Source organism: Lucilia cuprina, chromosome 3, assembly GCF_022045245.1.
Source record: "Lucilia cuprina isolate Lc7/37 chromosome 3, ASM2204524v1, whole genome shotgun sequence".
Taxonomy (NCBI): Eukaryota; Metazoa; Arthropoda; class Insecta; order Diptera; family Calliphoridae; genus Lucilia; species Lucilia cuprina.
In genome coordinates, this window is record NC_060951.1 from 11,427,389 (window position 1) to 11,450,577 (window position 23,189).

Here is a 23,189-nt window from a genome sequence, read left to right on the forward strand (position 1 = left end):
AGTCTAGTCTATAGTCTAGTCTATAGTCTAGTCTATATTCTAGTCTATAGTCTAGTCTATAGTCTAGTCTATATTCTAGTCTATAGTCTAGTCTATAGTCTAGTCTATGGTCTAGTCTATATTCTAGTCTATTGTCTAGTCTATAGTCTAGTCTATAGTCTAGTCTATAGTCTAGTCTATAGTATAGTCTATAGTCTAGTCTATTGTCTAGTCTATAGTCTAGTATATAGTCTAGTCTATAGTCTATTCTATGGTCTATTCTATGGTCTAGTCTACAGTCTAGTGTGTAGTCTTTAGTTTATACTATTTTATGGTTTATATTCTACGGTATTGTATAGTTTATATTCTAGTCTGTTGTCTAGTCTATATTGTAGCCTCTAGTCCAATTCCCTCCAAATCAAGACCGAAAATTGTTCATACAAATGAGGAAAAAAATAAGCATAAAAAACCAAAATTGTTTTATTTATTCGGTTAATTTTTTTTCAGTAAAAATTTTAAGGGACACTTGTTGAAATATAAATTTTAATATTTGAATATTTGTTGGGACCAAAATTAAGTTTGTTTATGTTTCCGACTAAAATAAAAATTTAGTTTTATCGAAAATATGTTTAAATAAGACATTAAACATGTCTCTAAAAGATCGTGCACATGATAACAAAATTTCATAAAACTTATTAGCGTAATATATAAGAAAATAAATAAAAAAAACTTTGAAAAAGGACCTTTTAATCCTTTGTCACTGCTTACGAAACATGTAGCCTAGAACAAACACTTTTCATTTTCATTGAGAATTTCAGTAGCTAATTTATTCTCAATATAAATGGTTTCACCCTAATAGGCAAAAACTGGCATGTGTATGCAAATAGTATTTATCCTTTTTTTAAATTGACTTATTCCTTGAAATATTACATAAAGAAAAACAAATTGCTATTTCTAGTGAAAAACTAGAACAACTATACGTATACTTATTTTATGTAATAATTTAATAAGTATACGCCTACGTAGTGTATTTCTGTTTTTTCGTTAAATTAAAATCTCTGCTTAATGGTACAAATCACAAAAAGTTTCTAATTTTATTTCGTTGCTGTTTATTTAAGATCTTTTTTTATTTGCTACAAGTATCTTTTTGCTTTATCTTTTTATAAAATTTATTTAGTTTTATTAGATTTGTTAATGTTTATTAATGTTATCTTGTGTCAAGCAACAAACAACGAATAAACTGACTTATACAACCCAAAAAAAAAAAAAAACATTGAATTTATGTAAGAAAAACTATTATTTTAATTAACAAATTAACTTAGACGTCAACACTAATTGCGATTCTCTAATTAAATTATACGTTTAATGAAATCCACAAATAAGTTAAAGCGCAAAAGGTTGTTTTCTGTTGGAAATTTCAATTAAAGAAAGAGACATCTGCCGAGTTGTTAAAAATACTTGTAACACGAAATCACAGAATTTCTTAAAAATAATTTTTATTTTATGAAAATTGTTTATTTTCAGTAAATTTAACATTTTAATGGCATATATTTTGAATAAAGTTTCTTTTTCCAGTTTTACGTGATAATAAGAAAACATTCTTATAATAAAAAAAAAATTGGCTTAAACTGGCAATTCAAAAAACACTTGATACTACTGCCACAAATCCAGCAAAGAAACAAAAAAAGCGTCACCAAATGTTGCAGTAGAATTATAATTTTAATCCCAAGTGAAAAATTATATTTCAAGGACAAGGGCAAATGGGTTTACATAAAATATACATATGACAGAGAGAGGAAGATATAAAGAAAAAAGCAATAAACACATTGCATTAAATATGCAAAAAATCATCAACAAACCAAATTTCAATATTAAATACATACACATATGTATAATAAACATATACATATATGTATACATAAATAGCATACAAACCAAACACAGAAATACATACACGCCCACTAGTTCTTTTGGTGTTAGTGCACCTCCTTGGATTAAAAATCCAAATTATAAAGCATTTTTAATGTACCTATCAGTACCACTGGTCTAAGTTTCCCATACCTATACATATTTAAATATTTTCCCAACATTTTATATATGTTTTGTAGCTGCATATTAGGTGCAAATACAAAAAAAAAAATTTGAAAGTTCAGCAGTTTCTGTTACTACTTACATAAAAAAATGTAATTGTTTAAGAGTGCGTGTGTGTAAATTCCTGTTTTTACAACTGCTTCTTTATTTTTCATTTTTCGACGGAAAACGGAAGTGAACACATTTGGCAAAGAGGAAATGTGTAAAAATGTAATGTTACAAAACAAAAATATATAAAGTTATCAAAACGAAATAACACACGTAACACTTTTTTCGTAACTATTGCTCTTTCAATGACACATCACAAAATACACTTGTACATACATACACACATATGTAGCAATAAACGTGGGTTAAAATGAAAATATATCTTTTGTAGATAAAAGAAACTTTTTCCATTAAATAATTATATAAAACTAAAAATCTTGTGTGATAAACTTAAAATGAATGTGTCCCTAAATATGGGCAGGTCCTTTAGGAAACTTAATAGTATTAAACAAAATTTATATCAATATGAGAATCATAGTAATTATTGGATGAATCAGTCTCATTTAAAAAGTATTTACCATTTAATGATCTACAGTCCAATCTATAATCTACTTTATACTCTAGTCTTGTCTATAGTCTAGTCTATAGTCTAGTCTATAGTCTAGTCTATAGTCTAGTCTATAGTCTAGTCTATAGTCTAGTCTATAGTCTAGTCTATAGTCTAGTCTATAGTCTAGTCTATAGTCTAGGCTATAGTCTAGTCTATAGTCTAGTCTATAGTCTAGTTTATAGTCTAGTCTATAGTCTAGTCTTTAGTCTAGTCTTTAGTCCAGTCTTTAGTCTAGTCTATAGTCTGGTCTATGGTCTACGCTATATTTTAGTCTAAAGTCTTGTCCTAGTATTTGTTAATTACAGAATTTCCTGTTGCCGATTTAACTTGACGTTTTCTAGCAATATTTGTAGATAATTTGTTAAAAAAAAAACAATCGCAACACTGACAGTGGGCCATATGATGTCATTTTGAAAATTATAACTATCATTGAATAAATAACCCAACATCACATTTTTAAAAATGAATACATTAAAGTTTAATATTTCTTTATTTTCTTATAAGAAACAATTTTCTTAAAAAAAACATTTAACTTTCATTCATATCTAAATCTTTTCGATTACTTCTAAGACGTACCCCCACTAATATTTATGAATCCACAAGTAGATTTCGTTTATTATTTTTTTCCATTTTAATTTCACCAGAGACTTTTCAATCAAACAAATCCTTTGTGTATAAAAGACAAAAAGTACCATTAGTATATAAAAATTCAAATTGAAACGTATTCATTGTAGGTAAATACATACATACGTATGTATGTACTGGGGTGACATTACATAAACTAAAATCAATCTAATGGAATTCTTGTTTAAACGAACTAGATTTTTCAAAATAGACATACACAACTAAACACATAATAAAATTAGAATAATAAATTTTGATTGAAGTTAGTGTTGCTGTGAAAACTACTTAAATAATTAATTTTCTAATACTTTTTAACATTTTCCAATGCTTCAATGGCTTTTTCATACATATGTACAATGACATATGTATGTATGTATTAAATTACAAATGACCTTTTAAAGTTTACATTTTTGACATATTTTCTTTTATTGATTTGAAATTCAAATTGCAGGCAATTTAATCAAGAGTTAAATAATTTTTAATGTGAAAGACTATTTGACAGTGTATATTGTATCTAAATATACATACGTATGTACGTTTGTGCATATATAATATGTATTTATGTCATTAAATAGATGGTCATAGTCAAAGTGTATTTTTATTTTAAGTAACATATTCATTTTAATTTTACTATTGACTGTCTTTTAATTACATTTGTACATCATTGATAAATATTCCATGCTTTTAAAAATGTTATTTTAAATACTCATAAAAAGCTAAGACATCTGTCAGATACTATCTTCTTCTTATCTTATATTACATATATAAAAGAGTAGCAACTGATTCATCATCACACAGCACAAATGGCTAATTCTAGACTCATGAAATTTTTACAGTAGAGTCTTTTTGGATATGTAGGTCCAAGAAAAAGGTATTTTGAGATATTTGAATATTTGGGGGTAAAAAAGGGATAAACGTTTAAAACTGTTTTTCTTGATTATCTTAAACAATATTACTGATAGCAGAAACAATTCAATTGCATCTACTTTAACTTTTAAAAAGAGCAGATGGGTGTCTGGTACTTTTTGAAATTAGTACTTTTAAGGGGTGAAAATGTGTAACATAGGTGATTTTGGTACCTTTTATGGCCCTTTATACCTTTTTAACTAAAAATAAAATTTTTGAAAATACTTTGAATACCTCTTTTAAAATTATGAGATACTTGTTTCATACTTTTTTAAATTCTGTCCTTTTTGAGTGTAAAAGAGAGAAGCTATATTTTTGGTACTTTTTTACAGCATTAAGAAAACTTTTTCGAATTACTGACTTATTTCTACTTATTGTACCGACTAACTCTGTAATATTTTGAGAGTTTAATTTTTGAAAAAGTACCTATATTCCTAGGCGAAATGATACTCTTATTATTAGAACCTTTCATAAAAGTATTATTTATTCCACTATTTCATCATTCCAAATGTATTTTTTTGATTTTTAATAATATTTATCTAGAAACAACTATATTAAATTTGCACGGCTTTGATTGAATTATTAATCTATAAGAGGAATTGTCTGGTATTCTTTGTTCATCAAATAGTACTTTTTGTATTTCCTTTAATATTGAACATACCAACATAACATGACTGATGAGAATCCATAAGGGATGAATCTTTGTTACTTCTTTGTTCTTAAAATGGTACTTTTTATATGTAACTGTTTGAATTTCCTAAGTTTGGAAGCGAAACATATAGATCATGGTTATTATTAAATTAAAATTTATAAAAGGGTCCTTTTAGCATTTTTTTTGTTCTCTAAATGGTACTTTTTGAATTTGGTTTATTATTGAATATAGAAATATTAAATTTTACAAAAGAATCTACAAGAAGCATTTTTTTGTTTTGTTGTTATTGTATTGGTTGGTTTCTATCTCACGCTGGACTTGGTAGGTCTGTCGAGAATCTTTTCTCAAATAGGATCATTGAATCCTCTTTATGAGATACAGTAATCTCTAAAAGAGCTTTAAGAGGCACCCCACAAGGGGGAGTACTATCACCACTCTTGTGGAACATGGCCATAAATGACATTCTGGTGAAACTAGATTCTCTTGGCTTTATAACAGTCGCCTACGCAGATGACGTAGCGGTTGCGGTGTCAGACGATCATCTTGAAACCATATCTCAAAGGCTAGAACAAGCAATAAAAATCAACAGCTCGTGGAGCGTCGAATGTGTTCTTAGTATCAATCCTAGTAAAACGGAACTTGTGCTATTCTTCAGGAAATATAAGATTCCTCTATTTTCTCTTCTATCTAGGCGTTATCCTTGATAGGAAGTTATCTTAGAGTACAAACATATCCTCTGGGGCATCTTAAGCCATTACGGCACTATATGTATGTAGGAAGGTCATAGGAATATGCTGGGACATAAATCCAAGAAATGTTCGCTGGCTCTATGTTATCAAACCTATAATGTTATATGGGGTTATTGTCTGATGACAGGCGCTTGAAAAGACTTCACTCAGGCAACAACTGGAAAAAATCATGAGAACTACTGCGCTTCTTATAACTGTTACTCTCAGAACTACGCCTTCAAATACGTTGTTCAATACACTCAACTGGCTTCCGGCTGACATTCTAGCCAGTCAATTGGTTATGAAAACTGCGGCCAGTGTGCAACTGGCAATTGGAAACAGTATTCCATAGGCCAAGCTAGGATCAGTGATCTCATACCAAATAATCAATATTATGTGGATTATTGTTAAATTGGTTAAGGTACTATCGGATATCTAATAGGGATATCAGAATTAATACCGATAGTCAAGCTGCTATTACATCTCTAATTGGTGTGTTTTCACACATCCAAACTTGTCCATGAATGCCGGACGTCTCCCAATGAGATGGCGAGACATTCGAACATCATTCTAATTTGGGTAAAGGGACACGGGATTTCGTATGGAAATAGAATTGCACAATGCTTAGCAGAATGGAAGTAGACCAGTTCTGCGGTACTGAATACTGTCTCTGCATTTCACGCGACAAATGGTCACGTGAACACCCGTGCTCAACTGCTAAAGTGCTGTGGCCACAAATAAATCCACTCAGGTCTAAATATATTCTTGGTCTGTAAAGACCGCAGCTAAGTAGGCTGATATCGATTATCACTGTACATTTGGTAACCATGCTAGACGCATTGGTCTTCCGTTCAACGGTTACTGTAGAAGTTGTCAAAACGAGGATGAAGAGGAAACTATTACTCATCTTCTATGTGAGTGTCCTGTTCTGGCGGATGCCAGACTTTGGACGCTTGGATCGACATACTTTGGTGATCTGTCTAATTTGTCAAATATTCAATTAGTACGTCTCATGGATTTCATTATTCTGTCAAAATGGTTGTGAATTCAATACTCACACTGTCAATCCATGACAACTGGCCTGGTGTCTTTTCTATTTCTTAAAAATCTTTCTGTTGCTCTCACTTTCTCATTACCAACGTCTCTTTTTCCCCATCTTTCTCTTTCTCTCTTACAGGTATTAATACAAAGGGATCAATATGACCGAAGTAAAGCCGAAACGGCTTCCTGTGATAACCTAACCTAACCTGTTATTTGTTAAATGATAATTCTTGCATATAGAAACAAACCCATAATAACTTCCCCACTGAGTGGTCTAGGCTGTAAAAAGCGAAAAGTTAATCTATATTGTACATAATTTCAATAACTAAACGTTAAAATTAGTTCATTTTTATAAATTGTTGCTCATAAGAACAATTTAAATAAAATAACTGAAATTATTACATTTTTGCAACAATAAACTGATGTCATTTAGATTGCAGTCGTTTAAAAAGCATTTAAGGATAAAGTGCCTGTTGACGTTGAGTTTTGTTGCAAAATCTAAAACTTAACTAATGTTTATTTAAATTATTTAAATGTTGTTTTAAAATAGTGAAGTTACTAAGTATATACCTGGTAACTTACATGTCACAATTTCCGGGTACTATAATGTCGTAAAGTGGGTGGTGACAGTTAATTTTTAAACTAAATCTAAAATAGTATTTTATATGCCGGAGAAAAAAAAAACAATGAAAAGGAAAATTACAGGTCACATAGTTTGTGTTTTGTTAGAAAAAGAAAACATTCGCATAAAAAAGTAATAAACATGATAAATATTTGTTTTAATCTTTAAAAGATGAACAATAATCTTGTAAAGATTTAAAGGTAAATCAACAAAAAATCTACTTTATTGTATATTCAAATACAATGAATGAATGGATGGATGGATAACCGAATGAATGAAATGTGAGAGTGAGTCATATTGAATATGTTGAATGCCCATGGGAAACTGTTAGTCACATTGACTAACCTAATCATCCTTGGCTATAATGTCATTAAGAAGAAGCTGACAGCTATAACAACAAAAATGGCTAAACAAAACTTTCTCAGGACAATACACGCATTATCATTTTTAAGTTCCTTTTCTTTTCTTTAACTTTCGCTTTATTTTGTTTTCTTGTCATTTCGGTTGGTCGGCCTGTCTGTATGTCTGTCTGTCTGCCATTTTCCACATCCTAAATCATCGTTAAGAAAAACTCCCACACAAAAATAGAGTGACAAGGAATTAAAGCACACTCATACATACATAGTTACAAATATCTTCATAGAAATCCATACCTAAATGTGTAGATAGATAGAAAGTTAGATATTACGTTATAAGGGTAAAAGTAATACGAGTATTATATATTTTCTTCACGTACTTGTGCTGAAATGTGTAATATTTTATTCACCAACCATCTAAAATACATGCATTCATTCATACATACATGTGTATGTATGTAGAAACTCGTAGGTTGTAAAAATGTACTAACAAATACACAAACATTCTAAGATTCTAAATTATACTGACATTGGCATATGCAGATGAATTTCGAAATCCATTTCATCCCCTCGTTGTTGTTTTTGTCTTCAGCCACAAAGTGCTAATGTTGAAAAACCATAAAAAATCGACCCAGTCTCAGGCTACATTTAATTGTCCTTACGTCAGTATACTTATTACACTCATATCTATTTAAATACATGTTATCTCATACATATTCAAATTCTAGACTAAATTTTTCATCGTAATTTAATAGAACAGTTTTTAACGCATTTTAGAACCTTGCATTGTTAAATCATTTCGTCAAATATTTGCATGTTTTACTTGGCATTCCAAATGCAGAAAACCTTTAGTTTTAGTTCATTCCTAAACTAAAATATTAAAGAAAGATTTGGTAGATTTAAGATATGTTGCTTTTAAGTTAATTTATCTATTGGTTCATTAATTATATACAACTTATGATAAATTAGGATTCAAAACCCTAGTATTTCTAACTATCTTAAAGTTGTTAATATTAAAATGTTTGCTCTGTTCAGGGAGGACTAGGTGGCAAAAAGGGCAAGGCAAAATGTATCTTTACATATTTACCAATTTTGAAGGCGCGGAATGACGGAGGATGATGGAAATTGTTATGCATTTGGCGTAGACGAAGGAGAACTGACGAAGGGCACTGAACTGAATTTTTGATATCCTTTAGGGCGGAAAGGCAATAACAAAAAGGACCCAGGTATGTAATGAAAGGTTGTACTTATTAATCTTTGTTTAAACTTCTGGTGAATTTAACCAAAACTTTTTTATTTAAAAGCTTTTATTTCCATAATCTGGTGGACTTCCTTAAACAAAATTTAAAAAGACCTTTCTGAATAATAAAGTTCCGAGGAATTTGTTTCCTCTCCTATACATAAAGCATGCATAATATGCTCCCCGATAATTATTGTTCATTACTGACATTATAATATTAAACTACTAAAGGGAGTTTAGCGTACATGCTGCTTGGATATAACCGATTATCTGGAAACGAAATATATCATGATTTTTGGCGAACTGACCAAAGGTATAATTCGGAAACTTCAACAATTTATACTTCACCCGTTAAATGACTATACACAAAAATAGGGCATACACAATCAAATAAAGGTTGTAAGGTATGTAGAATGTCATGATCAAGTAGAAAGTTACAACAAATACCCTTTTCTACACCTATAGCTCTAAACAGGGTTGCAAAGTTGTCCAGGGGTTCTATATTTTAGATTCAGAAAGAGAAATATACGACTGTTTACTAAGCAATAACGGAATACTTAATATTTAATAACAGAACAAAATTAGAACAGCTACTATAGAACAGAAACAGAACAAAACAGAACTATAACAGAACTATAACAGAACTAGAACAGAACTGGAGCAGAACTAAAACAGAACTAGAACAGAACTAGAACAGAACTAGAACAGAACTAGAACAGAACTAGAACAGAACTAGAACAGAACTAGAACAGAACTAGAACAGAACTAGAACAGAACTAGAACAGAACTAGAACAGAACTAGAACAGAACTAGAACAGAACTAAAACATGACTAGAACAGTACTAGAAGAGAACTAGAACAGAGCTAAAACATAACTAGAACAGAACTTGAAGAGAACTAGAATAGAACTAACTGAGATTATAATATATTTGGCGCCAACATATTAACCGGCATCGTAAAGGAAATTAGGACGATATCAGGTAATAAAGTTTGTTATATAGAGTACGGTTTATGGGTACTAGGCCACTCGGTAATAGTCGGCAATAAAAGGCTTGAAAGAAAAGGGAGCTGGACGAACACAAAAGCTGTATTAAAAATATTGACAAAAGAATCCCTTAGGACCACTTTTAGCAATCATCCTAACGAAAAGATTCCTCGAAATGAGCAAGTCTGTGATAAGTATGAGGGTATATTTTGTCTGAGTGCACACACAGGATTATGGGCATAACTATTCAAAATTTAACGTATGGGTTCCGGCGAGAAAATTCAAGTATCTTGGAAGCACTGTTATTACGATGTAACTTCTCTCGCAAACACTAATTGAAAAATTCGTAGGAATTATGTCTGGGAGACTGAATTTCTGAACTAAGCTAATTAAACACTATATAATGTTTTTTTTTTTTACCAACAAACATATTCCATTAAAAGGAGTGCACAATGGTTTCGAGAGTGGTCAAGGTATATTTCTTAAGATTTTTTATAGTATATACCATCCTTTAAACTTAAACTACTCATATAAACAATGTTTTTAATTCCAATTTCATGTCTATTCTCCTATTTACTAGAGAGTCTTGCGCATCTACTAAATGTCGATTAAAATTTTTGGAAACAGGTGTTTAAGAAAAATATTACAACATCAATATCCTTAAAAATTCGCAGAATTATGGAGCATGTTCACATACATAAAATGGTGTATAAATAAGAAAAGGATGGCAAAAAAGACTTCTGTCTCTCAGGTGTTCAAGAACAAGTTAAAACTTTAGAAATAATGAGGCGATAAATGTCTAATAAATTTGTTTTGGAATCCCTGAAGAACAAAGTATTTACAAAATCTTAAATAGATCTTACTATATTTTTATATAGTAAAGCTTATTTAAGTGATACATATTTTCTTTTTATTTATATCTATATTTTGCAAAATCATGGGAATAATATCGTGATTTACTAACTAAACAAATTAAGCAACAATATGGAGAAAGATTATTTTAATAATAAGGCGGAACATCGATTCATTGTTGTGCACCATAAATCATCTGGATTGACAATATTGAAATTTAACTGATTAGTATACATACACATACATGTGAACCATTTACTCTCCCACACATACCTATATAAATATGTATATTTGTATATGCGTTTATATTAGCAATTTCATAATCATTTTCATTTCCTTAACTGGCACTTATTTCATGCATTGATTAACTTGCGTTTTTTCTCTCATCTCTCTCTTCTATTTATTTACTCCTGCTTAAATTTACGCAAAAAAAACATACGAACAACGATTGCATGACGATTAAAAGTAAACGGAATTTTGTTGCTTATTCGTATGTATGTGTGTAGAAAGAAGAAAAGTCTTAACAATTTCTCATTAATCATTACGGAAATTTCGATTAATTTCCGTTTGAAAAATTCAACATCAGATACGACTTCATAATAATTATAATAAAATAATGAAAAAAATAGAAATGTGTTAAATATTTTCCTGGAAAAAGAATTTGTATTAACAACACGCATTCCTGGGCTTTACGATTAGCATATATAAATATGTATTACCAATGTACGAGGGCTAACTGAGAAGTATTGTTGAAATACTGTTAAACGTGAATATGTGTTAAATTTCATAACGGTTCGCAAGGAGCAAGTTGTGGTCGTTTAACTTTTTGAGTTTGTTTGAGAGAGTCTCAGAAAGAATATGTTTTTTTGTCTTCTCTCTGCCACAAAAAAGTTGAGCGTCAACTTTGTTGAACTGACAATTAGCTAAATTGATCTAAAATTAATTTATTCAATTTCTTTGTTCAAAAAGTTAAACCGAGAATGTCTGCCTTATTTTATAATTGACTGGAGAACGGTCTGCCACGCTCCCCTGGATCCTTCTATGAGGAACTCAGATGTCAATATTTGGCTTTGCCGGTTCATGTAAAAGCAATTTGCTAAATTACTCGAGCTATCTAATCTAAATTCATAGTAGCTCAATAGCAGGGCAATCACAACATCAAATGAAATCAGTCTTCTAAAAGGTGACAACCACCCTTTTGATGCCATGAAAGATTGCATTAACTAGAGTGCAATCCCCATCAACTAATGACCAATAAATCTGCATCAGCATAAATCTTTACGTTGAGTTAATCTAACAAAAGTTTTATGAATTTTCAAAGTCAATTCAAACCCAATAATTGCCTTGACGAGTTGAGTGGTGGACCTTAACTAAACAATATGCATCTTGTTGAGAATGCAACAGCAAAAGAGAACTTTCCTGAAGTAAGAGGTGTACTAAATAAGTACTAGTCTCCTGTCGGGCGATGCAGACTTTCCCGATCATTCACCAATTTTTCCAGATCTACAACTTTCCTGAAGTAAGAGGTGTACTAAATCAGTACTAGACTCCTTTCGCGCGAAGCAGACTTTCCCGATCGTTCACCAACTTATCCGGACTTACAAATATGACATATAATAAAATAGTTCTTAAACCAACATTCTTTCCCCACGAATTGGGGTTTAAACCACAGATACTACCTCAACCAACTGACCAGAAACCCGTGCCAGATTATGAATCATACAAACTTCGGCTTCTCGCCGTTCTCTCAGTTTGATTAATTTATATGATTTGAATGGTCTTACCATTCGGTCGTACGGTTTTGTAACTTCTTTACGCTCTTTTACATTCACAAATTCTCCTCCATTGTCGATTATCTCCGAGTGATATTGTATCCAAATGATGCCGAGCTTACCATTGGAAGAGTATTCAGTAATGTCTCTCTTAAAGTTCAATACGGTCGTTTAGATCTCTAGATCAGTTTTGTTTTCCAGTTTTTAATTATCCGTCATCAATGTAGTGTGTTTGATGGCCCAACATTTCCATACTGCATAGATGATGTGTTCTGTGCCATTTTTGGTCAATTTGCTTAAAGATAAAAAACTCTCAGCTGTGATTTCAACTTTTTTTTGATTGGCTGATGTTGTGCTAATGATACCCAAAGTAGATCTCTAGATCCGTTTAGTTTCCTAGTTTTGAACAATCCATGATCAATCCCATGTGGGTTCAATGTCTCACAGCTTTTGACAAATTATATTTCTGGAATGTGATCGCCCATGTGAAGTGTGTACGATCGTCTTAAATGTCCAGTATACATAGATGACGGGGTCGTCAATTAGGTCAATTGGTCAATTAGCCTAATGATAAGAGATGCTCGGCTATGTGTTCAGCATCGTATATTATATATGTTTCGATCGCTTGATGTAATGCTCATGGCACTATTAGTGAAGCGTCCAACATCGAAATGCTTGCTTGTTTTGTCTCCCAGTTTAGAACGATCCTTGTAACGATAACTTGTATTGTAACTTAAACCTTTCTCCCACAGAACTTTAAAGGACTTTTGAGCTTGTCCTTGTAAATATATTTTTATAAATATTACTGCGAAACATTTAATTTGTTTTTAAGTTAAATGAAAAATTTAACTAGAAATTAATGACTAATAAAAATAGCTTTACAATTTTTTAACATTTTATTTTCTTACAGTTTTTTGTTAAAAATAAGAAAAACAATTACACAATACAAACGCATAATACTCATATATGTACAGAAATACCCTGTAGTTTTAACAACAATAATTGTCAAGTTCTTTTTGACAGAATTCTGATTGGAAGACACTTCAGAGTGACTACAGCGATAAAAATATTCTAACTATTTCTTATTATTTTCTCACGGCATAAAGCAAAACCTGAGATAATTAAAAGAAAACCCACCTACCAAAACAAGTTCAACGAACTGCCGGGTCCAGTGCAATAACAAAATAATACATACGCAGTTTATTTGCAAAATTAAATAAAATTAATAAGAGCGGCGACTTAATGGTTGTTGTATGGGGTAAGAGAGTACTTACTTGTTCTGGCAGCACAAGTACAAGAAGTGTAAATTGAGTGGGTGGTTGTTGTGCGAGTGAGTGTTCATTATCAAAATAATGAAATGACTGAAAGTTTTATTTTCGTTTTTTTTCACATTTTCCTTCTCTCTTTTGTTACACAATATTTACGGTACACAATGCAGCAATAACAAAAACAATAATAATACTTTGAATACATGAATAAAACCACGTACAAATGGTCACAAAAAATAAAAAATGAAAGAAGTGTGTAAAGTACCAGAAAATAAAGAGACCTAAAAAAAACTCAGAAACAAATTTAACAACATTTTTGACACTAAACAGAACATGAACATAAAACAAATACAAAGAACTTTAGCAAACAACAGCAACAATGATGACAAGTTCTGCGAAATGTATTCGTTATGTATCCATGTTTAACTTGTTGTGTGCGTGTTTGTATAATTGTATTTGTATATATGTATATGTATCAGTTATACGATGAGATCTTTCTCATCGATGATGATTAAAGGAAGACCTTTAACGATTGGGGATGCCAAAACGGTAGGTATTTTCAACAACTCACGGGATTTGGGCTTTTAATTAAAATAAAAGTGAAAAAATAGAAATGACAATCCCACTCTAATGTGGGCTTAGGAATATGTATAGATTCCTTGTGAAAGTCCAGATCATGTAAGAAACTTGTACTAATATGTATCTGTAGCCCATTTGTCCATTTTTTTAACCATAATATCGCCCGAATGTTAACCCTTATTTGCGAAACAGTTTCATTACTCTAAATGCTTTCATATACTGAAACACAATTCAATTCCATAGAGCTTAAACTTAAATCATGTCGTCCCACAGGTTGCATACTAATTTTCTCGTTTTTAATTTAAAAGCTCTATAAAGGTTTGGTCGAGATAATATATAATACGTCTGATACCTCATACATGCCTGACTATAATCATGACCAATTCATTAATGCTTTAGTGAACCTAACTCTGCTAAAAGTCAGAAGTTTAGCAAATAAATTTGTTAAGTGTAGACACGTCTAGCAATCTCTACAGATTGGCTTTTGAAGATGTTTCCACACTCTTCCCATACAATGGCAACGTCTGCATAAAACATTGTCATGTAGAAGTTTGCAGTAGTAAGGATAAGGAACATTAACTATTCTTTCCAGAACTTTCAATAAAAATAATTGCTGACTTATGGAAATCGCACAGAACTTTAACAGTTTCCGATTCCTTAACATGTATTTACACCAAGTATAAATATTGATATAACATCATATTATGTCATTCGTAAAAATCTAAAATAAAATGTTTCGATTGTTGAAATTGAAACTGTTCGAGCGATTAATTTATGTTTTTCCTTTACGACCCAGTCTCCAATGATAAATATTGCTGTCATCGGCGAAAGAGTTAGAAGTTTGAAAACTTTTATGATAATAAGAATGAAACCTTGTTCAACCTCGTTTGAGAAAATCTTATTTACCTTCGCTAAAATGGAACTATGTAATCTTTACCATAGAAATATTTTACTAGATAGAAGTTAACCATTACCAAATGGGCAGTAATTTTAAGATATTGACGTTACACAAGCAAAGATTAAAGAGCAAAACTTCCGCCATCTGGTCCAGAAAACTTATTTATGTTTAGATTTACTAAAACTCTTTTATGGCACTCGTCAAGATCGGGTACTGGTTGAGCGCCTTCCGACAAGTATCCGTTTTCTGCGATTTATATTTAATTTACATCCACTACGTGAATACCGAAGGAACATCAACCAACTGACCAGACAGAGCATGATTCTGTGGGCAACTATCCACCGATAGTACTAAATGTGGTGCTCAAGTTATACCCCGTGTGAAATTATCCAAGGACTATCCAAGGTGTTAAAAGTCAACACCAGTTTATAGACCCGTCAGACTAGAGATACTAGGTAGCACCTCTTTACCGTGGAATTGCAATACTCCAAGATAGGATCTAACGTCAAGAAAATATACCCCGGGTGGGACTGCGCACGGACAGTAAAGTAGAGTCGAAGGGACTTTGTTTTGACTTTACTATTGCACCCGAATGTAGCATTGTATTGTACAGTATTAGATTTAGCCGGTGGTCATGAGAAATCTCAAGTTGTCATTAATTTTAGACCAAGATATCTCAGCAGTATTTGATATGAAGTATTTATTTTAACGGCTTGAGCAGGGCATTCACAAATAAACTAAAAGGTCGTTTCTTCATTTGCCTTGTCTTTGATATCTAACTCTCCAAGCCTCGTTGTCCTGCAAGTAGATATGTGCTTTATATGCTGATCTATAGTGTTCAAAGCTTCTGAAGGATTAGTTTTTAAAGCACTTGTTATTCCAATAACCTTTCCTTAATTGGATTAACCTTGAAACCCATCATGGTTGTTGTTGTTGTAGCAGCGACACGTGTAAATTCGGTGTGGCTGGGTTGACAATCCTTGGTCGTTGTTCGTTGAACTCCGAGTCGTTCCGGTGCGAAGAACCGATTGTCGTGGGAACCCATCATGGTTGTTGTATTTGCTTAAGACCCTGCTGCTCCCGCTGAAATAGAAAGTATTTGTGCAATCCATCTAGATAAAGGGCCTTCAAAGTGTCCAGTGAATCTATGATTTCTACAGTAAGATTTCTTTTTGGTTCTTTCTAATATAAGTTTTAAAAAATCACAAATAAGAATTTAAGAAAAATTTTCCAGGATTTGTACTTTATTTTAATGGTTTTTATGATACAAAAATAGCAAAGGAAAACATAAGCCAATTTAGTACTGCCCGTCTCTCTGTCTAAGGCATGATAAGGCCCAGAGGAGAGAGCTATAAAAATGTTGCTAGGAATTCTTTGCCCGTTCGCAGTTTGGAGCTAATAATTGCCAATAACTAAAAAAATAATAAAAAAAACTGGAAAAAAGTTATTAAATCAAAATATATATAAACGTTGCATACTTTAGGGGAGAATATAAAGATATTAAAGTCTTGGTTCTTCATTCTTTAATTTTAACTTTAACATTTCTTTAAGTTTATTGTTGTTGTTGTTGTTGTTGTTCTTAAAGCTTTTTGAAAAACTAAACACACAAATTTAATGATAATTTTTTCCTTTGTACTTTTACGTATTATACGTAGGAATGAATGAATTTCGACCGACATAAATAAATTTAAGCCACAAAAAAAAGAAAGTTTACCTTACACAGTTTGTTGTTGTATTTTTAATATGACAACAACAACCACAATAACAAAGAACCTTTTTTTTACCTAAAATGAACACTTTGTAGTCGTATTATGAACTAAACAAAAGTAAAAGAAAAACGCAAGTATGGTGTGTCTGACTGAGTCAGTCATTTAAGACAGGTCGGCTGGGAGTCATTTAGTTGGCAAAATAAATACAAAAATGATACGAGTAAGTATCTTTTCCCTTTTAAAATTGTTTCTTGTTATTGTTTTACGTTGCTACTCTATATTTTTTAACTTATAAATAAAACCTTAATTTGGCGGCAAGTGCGAGGATGGTGTGTTAAGTCTGCATACAAATAAAATAAGTGTGTATAAAATTATTATAATTAGTAGACATTGATTTCTGTTTTTTTTTTGTTTTAGTTGAATTAAAATTGATTGCATTTATTTATCGATTAAATTAATACACTTTCAATTAGTTTATGTACATTAAGGGGATATGTAAAGGTCAAATGTGTAACACATTTGTTTTAACATTGTTCGCAAAGTAATTGGGAAATGTGCCGACTAAAATTGTTTCAATATTCTTAATGATTTCTAATAAGTTTGACACAAGAGTACAGAGAGAAAATAAATAGCTTGGAAAGCTGTTACAATTAAATGAGCCAAATTTTTAGGGAAAAATGTCATAGCAAATTTCCCTTTGAAAATTTTAGAAAATCGAATTACTAGAAAATTGTTAAAATTTTAACGTTTTAATTTTGCACATAATTACATTGATGAGAGGAGAAGTGATGCTTTCGCAATTCTGTGGAATAATGTTCTGAATTTTAGTTAGTGAAAGATTGAAGATGTCTTTTTGGGGTTAGTAAGCCAGCAGCCAAAATCGTTGCTCAGCGTGACTCCAATATTCTGAGGTTTCTCCTTATAGGCCACAGAATCAATATAGATTCGTTACAGTGTTTCCTGTAGAGGTTTAATGGAATCTAAGTGTCACAATGACAAGTTAGTAATCCCATGAGTACTCCGAGATCGGCTTTAATAAGCCCTGTCTAAGCCCTGGTTTTGCTTCCAAATGGCGAAAAAATTCAGATTTTACTTCACAGTAACTTTAGCTTTGGCTCAGGGCTAATTAATTGGGATGGAAATAAGGTAAATTTATACGAAGGAAATATAAGAAAAATCCAAAGGTTTTACAGAATTGCAAATTATAATGTTTTCACAAACTGAAAGTCTTATACAATCCTTTGATTATTAAGTTAACCTGGGGTTCCATTAACGGTATGTCAATATGAAACCACGATAAAATCCTTATAAGGACTAACCGAAAATGATTCAGATAAGTTTATTTAAAGTTTTAAAAGTAAGCTCAACCAAGAGTGAATAATGTAAAATCAGCGCAAAATGAAATCTACCTCTAGAAATATTTGCTTATTTTTAACTCTGTAAACTAAATTGAAAAATATCATTTAGAGGATAACATCAACAAAGTATATCGATACTGTGCGCTTAATAGCAAAACATTAGCTTAAAAAGGACCCAAGAAGGACACATAAACTTTATAACACCGTAATTAGTCCCAATTTTAAACAAAAAGTATAGCAAATATCACTAAAAAGAGATCAACCAAAGTTGTGGAAATATTGTAGAATATCTCTTTAATCGAAACATACTATATACACACTCAGGCACTCTCAGTCAAGTGGATCTTTAGATAAATTAACCAACAAAACAGATATACCAACAGGTATTGTAAACGTTTTTGTCGGTTAAACATAAACAGCAGACTGATCAATTGCATTCTCGAAAGAAAATTGTACAGGAACAGTGAAACATAAATTCCAGATACGAGATCGCTATCATGCGGAATGTGTGGAAAAAACGTTGGGGAATATGTTGTGACACAGATAGCTCTGAATTTATAGACATAATAGGAAATCGGAACACAAATAAAATAAACTTAATTGTATTGAAAATGGATTGAGTAAAAAAGAGCAAGAAATAAACACAAAAATTGTGAAAAGTTGTTAAAAACGTCTAATTTTGATTGATTTAATAAAACATAAGGATTTGTCTATGTCTAAACTAACTACTCATCCTCAAAACAGTAAATACAAGTTTGGATTCCAAAACCATTTTATCAGACATATACTTTTTTTAATTCTTCTATTCAAATCCGCGAAATTGGTCCTTGTTCCTTAACGAAGTGAAGATAACCCGGCTCATTTTCAATATCAAACTAACAAGTGGTTCATGATCAACTGAAAATAGTTTGGGATATTAATGAGTCAACAATATACAGAGAAACTGGCTACATGTAACTCAGGTAACATATTACGTAATCTTTGTGCGAGAAATTTTCATAAGTCCTACTTATTTGTATTTACGATGAAATTACATGACACCGGACTGACTTTATCACAAGGAGCCTAGTATCTAGGGACCTTCCTCGAACGTATTATTGCCTATTACAGATGCAAAAACCTATTTCACGTGCCGGAACTCTATTGGTAAGAATTGGGTTTGCGTCCAAACATGGTTAACTGGATTTGCACGTAGGTAGTAAGGCCCATCTTTACTTAGAGTTGTACTGCATCGTGGGTAGGGATGTAGAAATATTAACACTTAATAAGGCTCAAAGATGTGCTTTTATCGGCTTAACTAGTGCCAGGGGTAAAAGGCGTTGGATATTATTCTGAATCTGCTTTCCATTTGGAAGTATGTCGAGAGTATAGTATTATATTATTAATGGCAACTCTTAAAACTTTGTAGTGTAAAAAATTACATTTTGGCTTGGTAAATAGCTGCAAAAGGGAACCTGCAGGGGTAAGTCAGGTTGTACACAGTAATGCTGTTTTGGATACCAGAGCACTGTGACGTACAGGGTAATAAGATCGCAGATGAAATGGCAAGATAGGGATCTTGAGCTTGATAGTACGATTAGCTCAGTAAAATCCCCCCAATTGCTTTTACTATACATCCACGATCGGCAACTCCTATACACAGTGTTTTTTGGCCGTTACTAAATTTACACAGATTACTTACACGCATAGAAAACACAATTCAGTCTCATTTGAGCTATCATAGAAGAAGGCTGTGTCGCCGCTCGTTTCTTGCTTTTGCAATGAAAATGAACCAAAGAATATTAATGAAGGGATGGATAATATTAATTATTGTTGTGCTTTTTTAGTATCTACACTACATATTTAGTAGTTTTTAGAATTATTAACTTTTTAAAATGATTTCTCATTTCTCGTTTTTTAGCTCTTTCACTTATACAAGTGCAAAATGTAGTAGTATATGTCTGCCGATCCTGGCTATACATTAATCTTCGAAGAATTCAAAAACTTCAAAATGGATCTTGTCACAGTTGGCTAAAGGAACTTGGAGGAATTAGTCAGGTTGTACACAGTAAGGCTGCGTTGGTTACCTGTACACTGTGACTGAGGCCAGACGATAGGATCTGGAGCTTGATTGTAGGGTTAAGTCGGGAAAGCCCACTATTTGCTATTATTCTTAAAAATTCTAATAAACGATCCTGCACTGTAGGATGGATTATAGGGTATTCTGGGTATTATGGCCAAAGTTAAATCCAAAATCAACTAGAGTTAGTACTTAGGTCTCGACAGGAAGGTATAAAGATTTCAGTAGAGGTAATAACCGGTCATTGCACAGTTGAAGCATTTTAGCTGATTTTTGCAGGTAGTGTGATGACGAAGAGGAACTGGAAACATTAATGATAGCTTATGCCACTGTACATACAGAGTCTAGAATTGAAATGGCTAAGCAAAATATTTCATGATAAACTAGGAGATCTAGCTGGATGCAACATAGGCGACCCTCTGGACTTCTTTTTTGTCTCTTCTTTTTAATTTCTTCCTTGTTTTTTTTTTTAAGGGAATCAAACAAATGTGCCACAAATGTACGGTACCGGAACCTGTGCTACCGGAAATGAGTCTCTTTGAAATGACTTTTTCGTATATTCTGCAAGTAAAAGCTACTTGGGGAAAGACTATGTGTTAGGAACAGTATTAGGCGAGCTGATTTAAAAATTGAGAAATTTTATCATAAAATGAAACAAATTTTAATTTTCGGTGAGAATTTCTCAAAGTCTTTGTGTTAGTGACAGTATTAGGAGAGCTGGATCAAAAATGATTCAAATTTTTACTTTCAGTGAGAAAAACATCAACAACTACTAGTTCGGTACCATCCTAAAGTCATATGTATTTGTTTTACACTTCACTTCTATTATTGCTTGGTCTATTATTAAATTTTGTTGTTACTGTTTTTCATTTTACATTAATAGCCTTGTAATGACACTTATTTTAAATAAATTTCTTTTTTTTTTACTTTAAGTGCTAATTTCTAAAGTTTTTTGTATTTTTTACATTTCAATGACAAACAATTTTATGTTCTCGAAGGTTAAAACAAAATTGCTAATAATTATTTTTTTTTTTTTGTTTTTCAGTTGTAAATGTATTCTTTGTTTTCTTAAGAGTAAAATAAAGATATTTAAAAATTAAACTAATTAATTATTATAGACAAGTTTATAGTAATTTTATATTAATCTTGGCATTTTAAACCTTCAATTATAACTCCTCCTCTTAACCTTGAAAAACGAAAAGAACCTTCAAATCGAAAGAGAAAGAGTTAAATGACAAAATTAACATACATATGTATGTATAAGCTAGTAGCCAGACTATAACAACAAAAGCAACAATAACAACAAAAGATCTTCTTTATAATAAGTAAAGTTATTTATCACATTACCCTCGCATAATTGTTGTTTGTATGAATTTTTAAACATTAGTCCATATTACAATTTTGGTGCTTTTTTGTTTTTGCTGTCTTGTATTTGTGTTATACACATGCAAGTCTGTCTGTCTTTATGCCAGTCTGTCTGTTTGTCTTTCTGCCAATTCGTCTATCTGTCTGTTGGTTTGTCTTTAATGAAATATTTTTAAAATAAACTGAAAAAAAAGACAAAATATATAAAAAAGTTATCATCGTAACATAAAATGAGCGAATGGCAATGAGAAAGGCCAGGGATAACGGAAGGGGAAACGTACACACACACACACCACTCGATTGCAGAGAAAAGGTATCAGGTTTATCAAGTTTATTTAAAACAGAACGAACAGAATAGGACTCTAAAGAAGTTTAAGAGAGAAAGTTTTGGATTTTGTGTTTTTTTTTGCTCATTGTTAAATATTTAAAAATATTGTAAATGAAAAAGGTACACACACACACAGTTGTACATGACTCTTCTTCATCTATTCTATTTATATGTATGTATATATTTATATATTCTATTAATTACCCTTTCCAAAAGTAACAGCAATTCTGAAGGTTTCATTTTAAAGAATTTTTAATTTTCCACTGTTTTTTTGCTGGTTTCGTTTGAAGTTTAAAGATTATCTTGTTTATTACTTTTCTTTTGTTTTATAATTTATTTAATTTTTTTCTGGTTAATCAAACTTTAACAAACTTAGGAAAACTTGGTTTTTAACTATTTTTTGTTTTGGAAGTTTTCTATATATTAGAAAATTGATTTTATATTTGTAAAGTCAGACCCAAAAAAAACTAAAGTAGAAATTTACATTATACTATACACACACATACACAAAAAAATATATTTCAATATTCAACAGTTTAGACATTTTTTTCTTTAAATTTAATTTAGAAATTTTAAAGCTTTTTCTATTTCTTGATTTATTTATAATTTTTCGTTATTTAATTAATAATAATTTTTTAATTTTCTTTATTTATGTTTAATACTTATACACACACATTTTCGTTTGCTTTTATTTTAGTTTTAGCATTATTTTATACATATATATTTTTTATTAATTAAATTTAGTATTAATTTCGTTTAATTACTTTCAATAACTTTAATTTTATATATTCTTTTTCTATAACACTAATATTATTATTTTTATTATATTAATTTTAATTTTTTTCACCAAATTCCGTTTAATTTCAATTCTCTGTTAAATCCACGTTTGTCTTTTTACAAGTGAAAAAACTGAATGGTTGCAATTTTCCGTGTGTATAACTTCAAAAAATTTTCTTCTTAATATCCTTTTTTTTGGTTTTAGTTAAAAAAAAAATCCCAAAAAAAATGTTACTCTCCTTTCAGCCTTTAAATTTATTAAACACATTTCCTTCTAAACTTTGCTCACATGAGCACAAGTGTGAGCACATAAGTGAGTAAAGTATGAAATTCTTCAACACATTTTCGCTTTTGAGATTTGGGAGTAAAGTATGTTTTGTTGCGTTGGTGTTTTTCGCTAAA

At 31.1% G+C, this 23,189-nt stretch overlaps 1 protein-coding gene across 1 annotated transcript in view; it reads right to left on the minus strand.

Moving 5' to 3' along the window:
• The window catches only part of LOC111680252 (high affinity cationic amino acid transporter 1), a 38,619-nt gene extending 16,168 nt beyond the window's left edge, over window positions 1-22,451 (minus strand). The window contains exon 1 of the mRNA XM_046947203.1: window positions 22,215-22,451. Coding sequence (XP_046803159.1) covers window positions 22,215-22,250 — 36 coding nt within the window. The 5' untranslated portion in view covers window positions 22,251-22,451. The remainder of the gene's footprint in view (window positions 1-22,214) is intronic.
• Window positions 22,452-23,189: the final 738 nt, after the last annotated feature.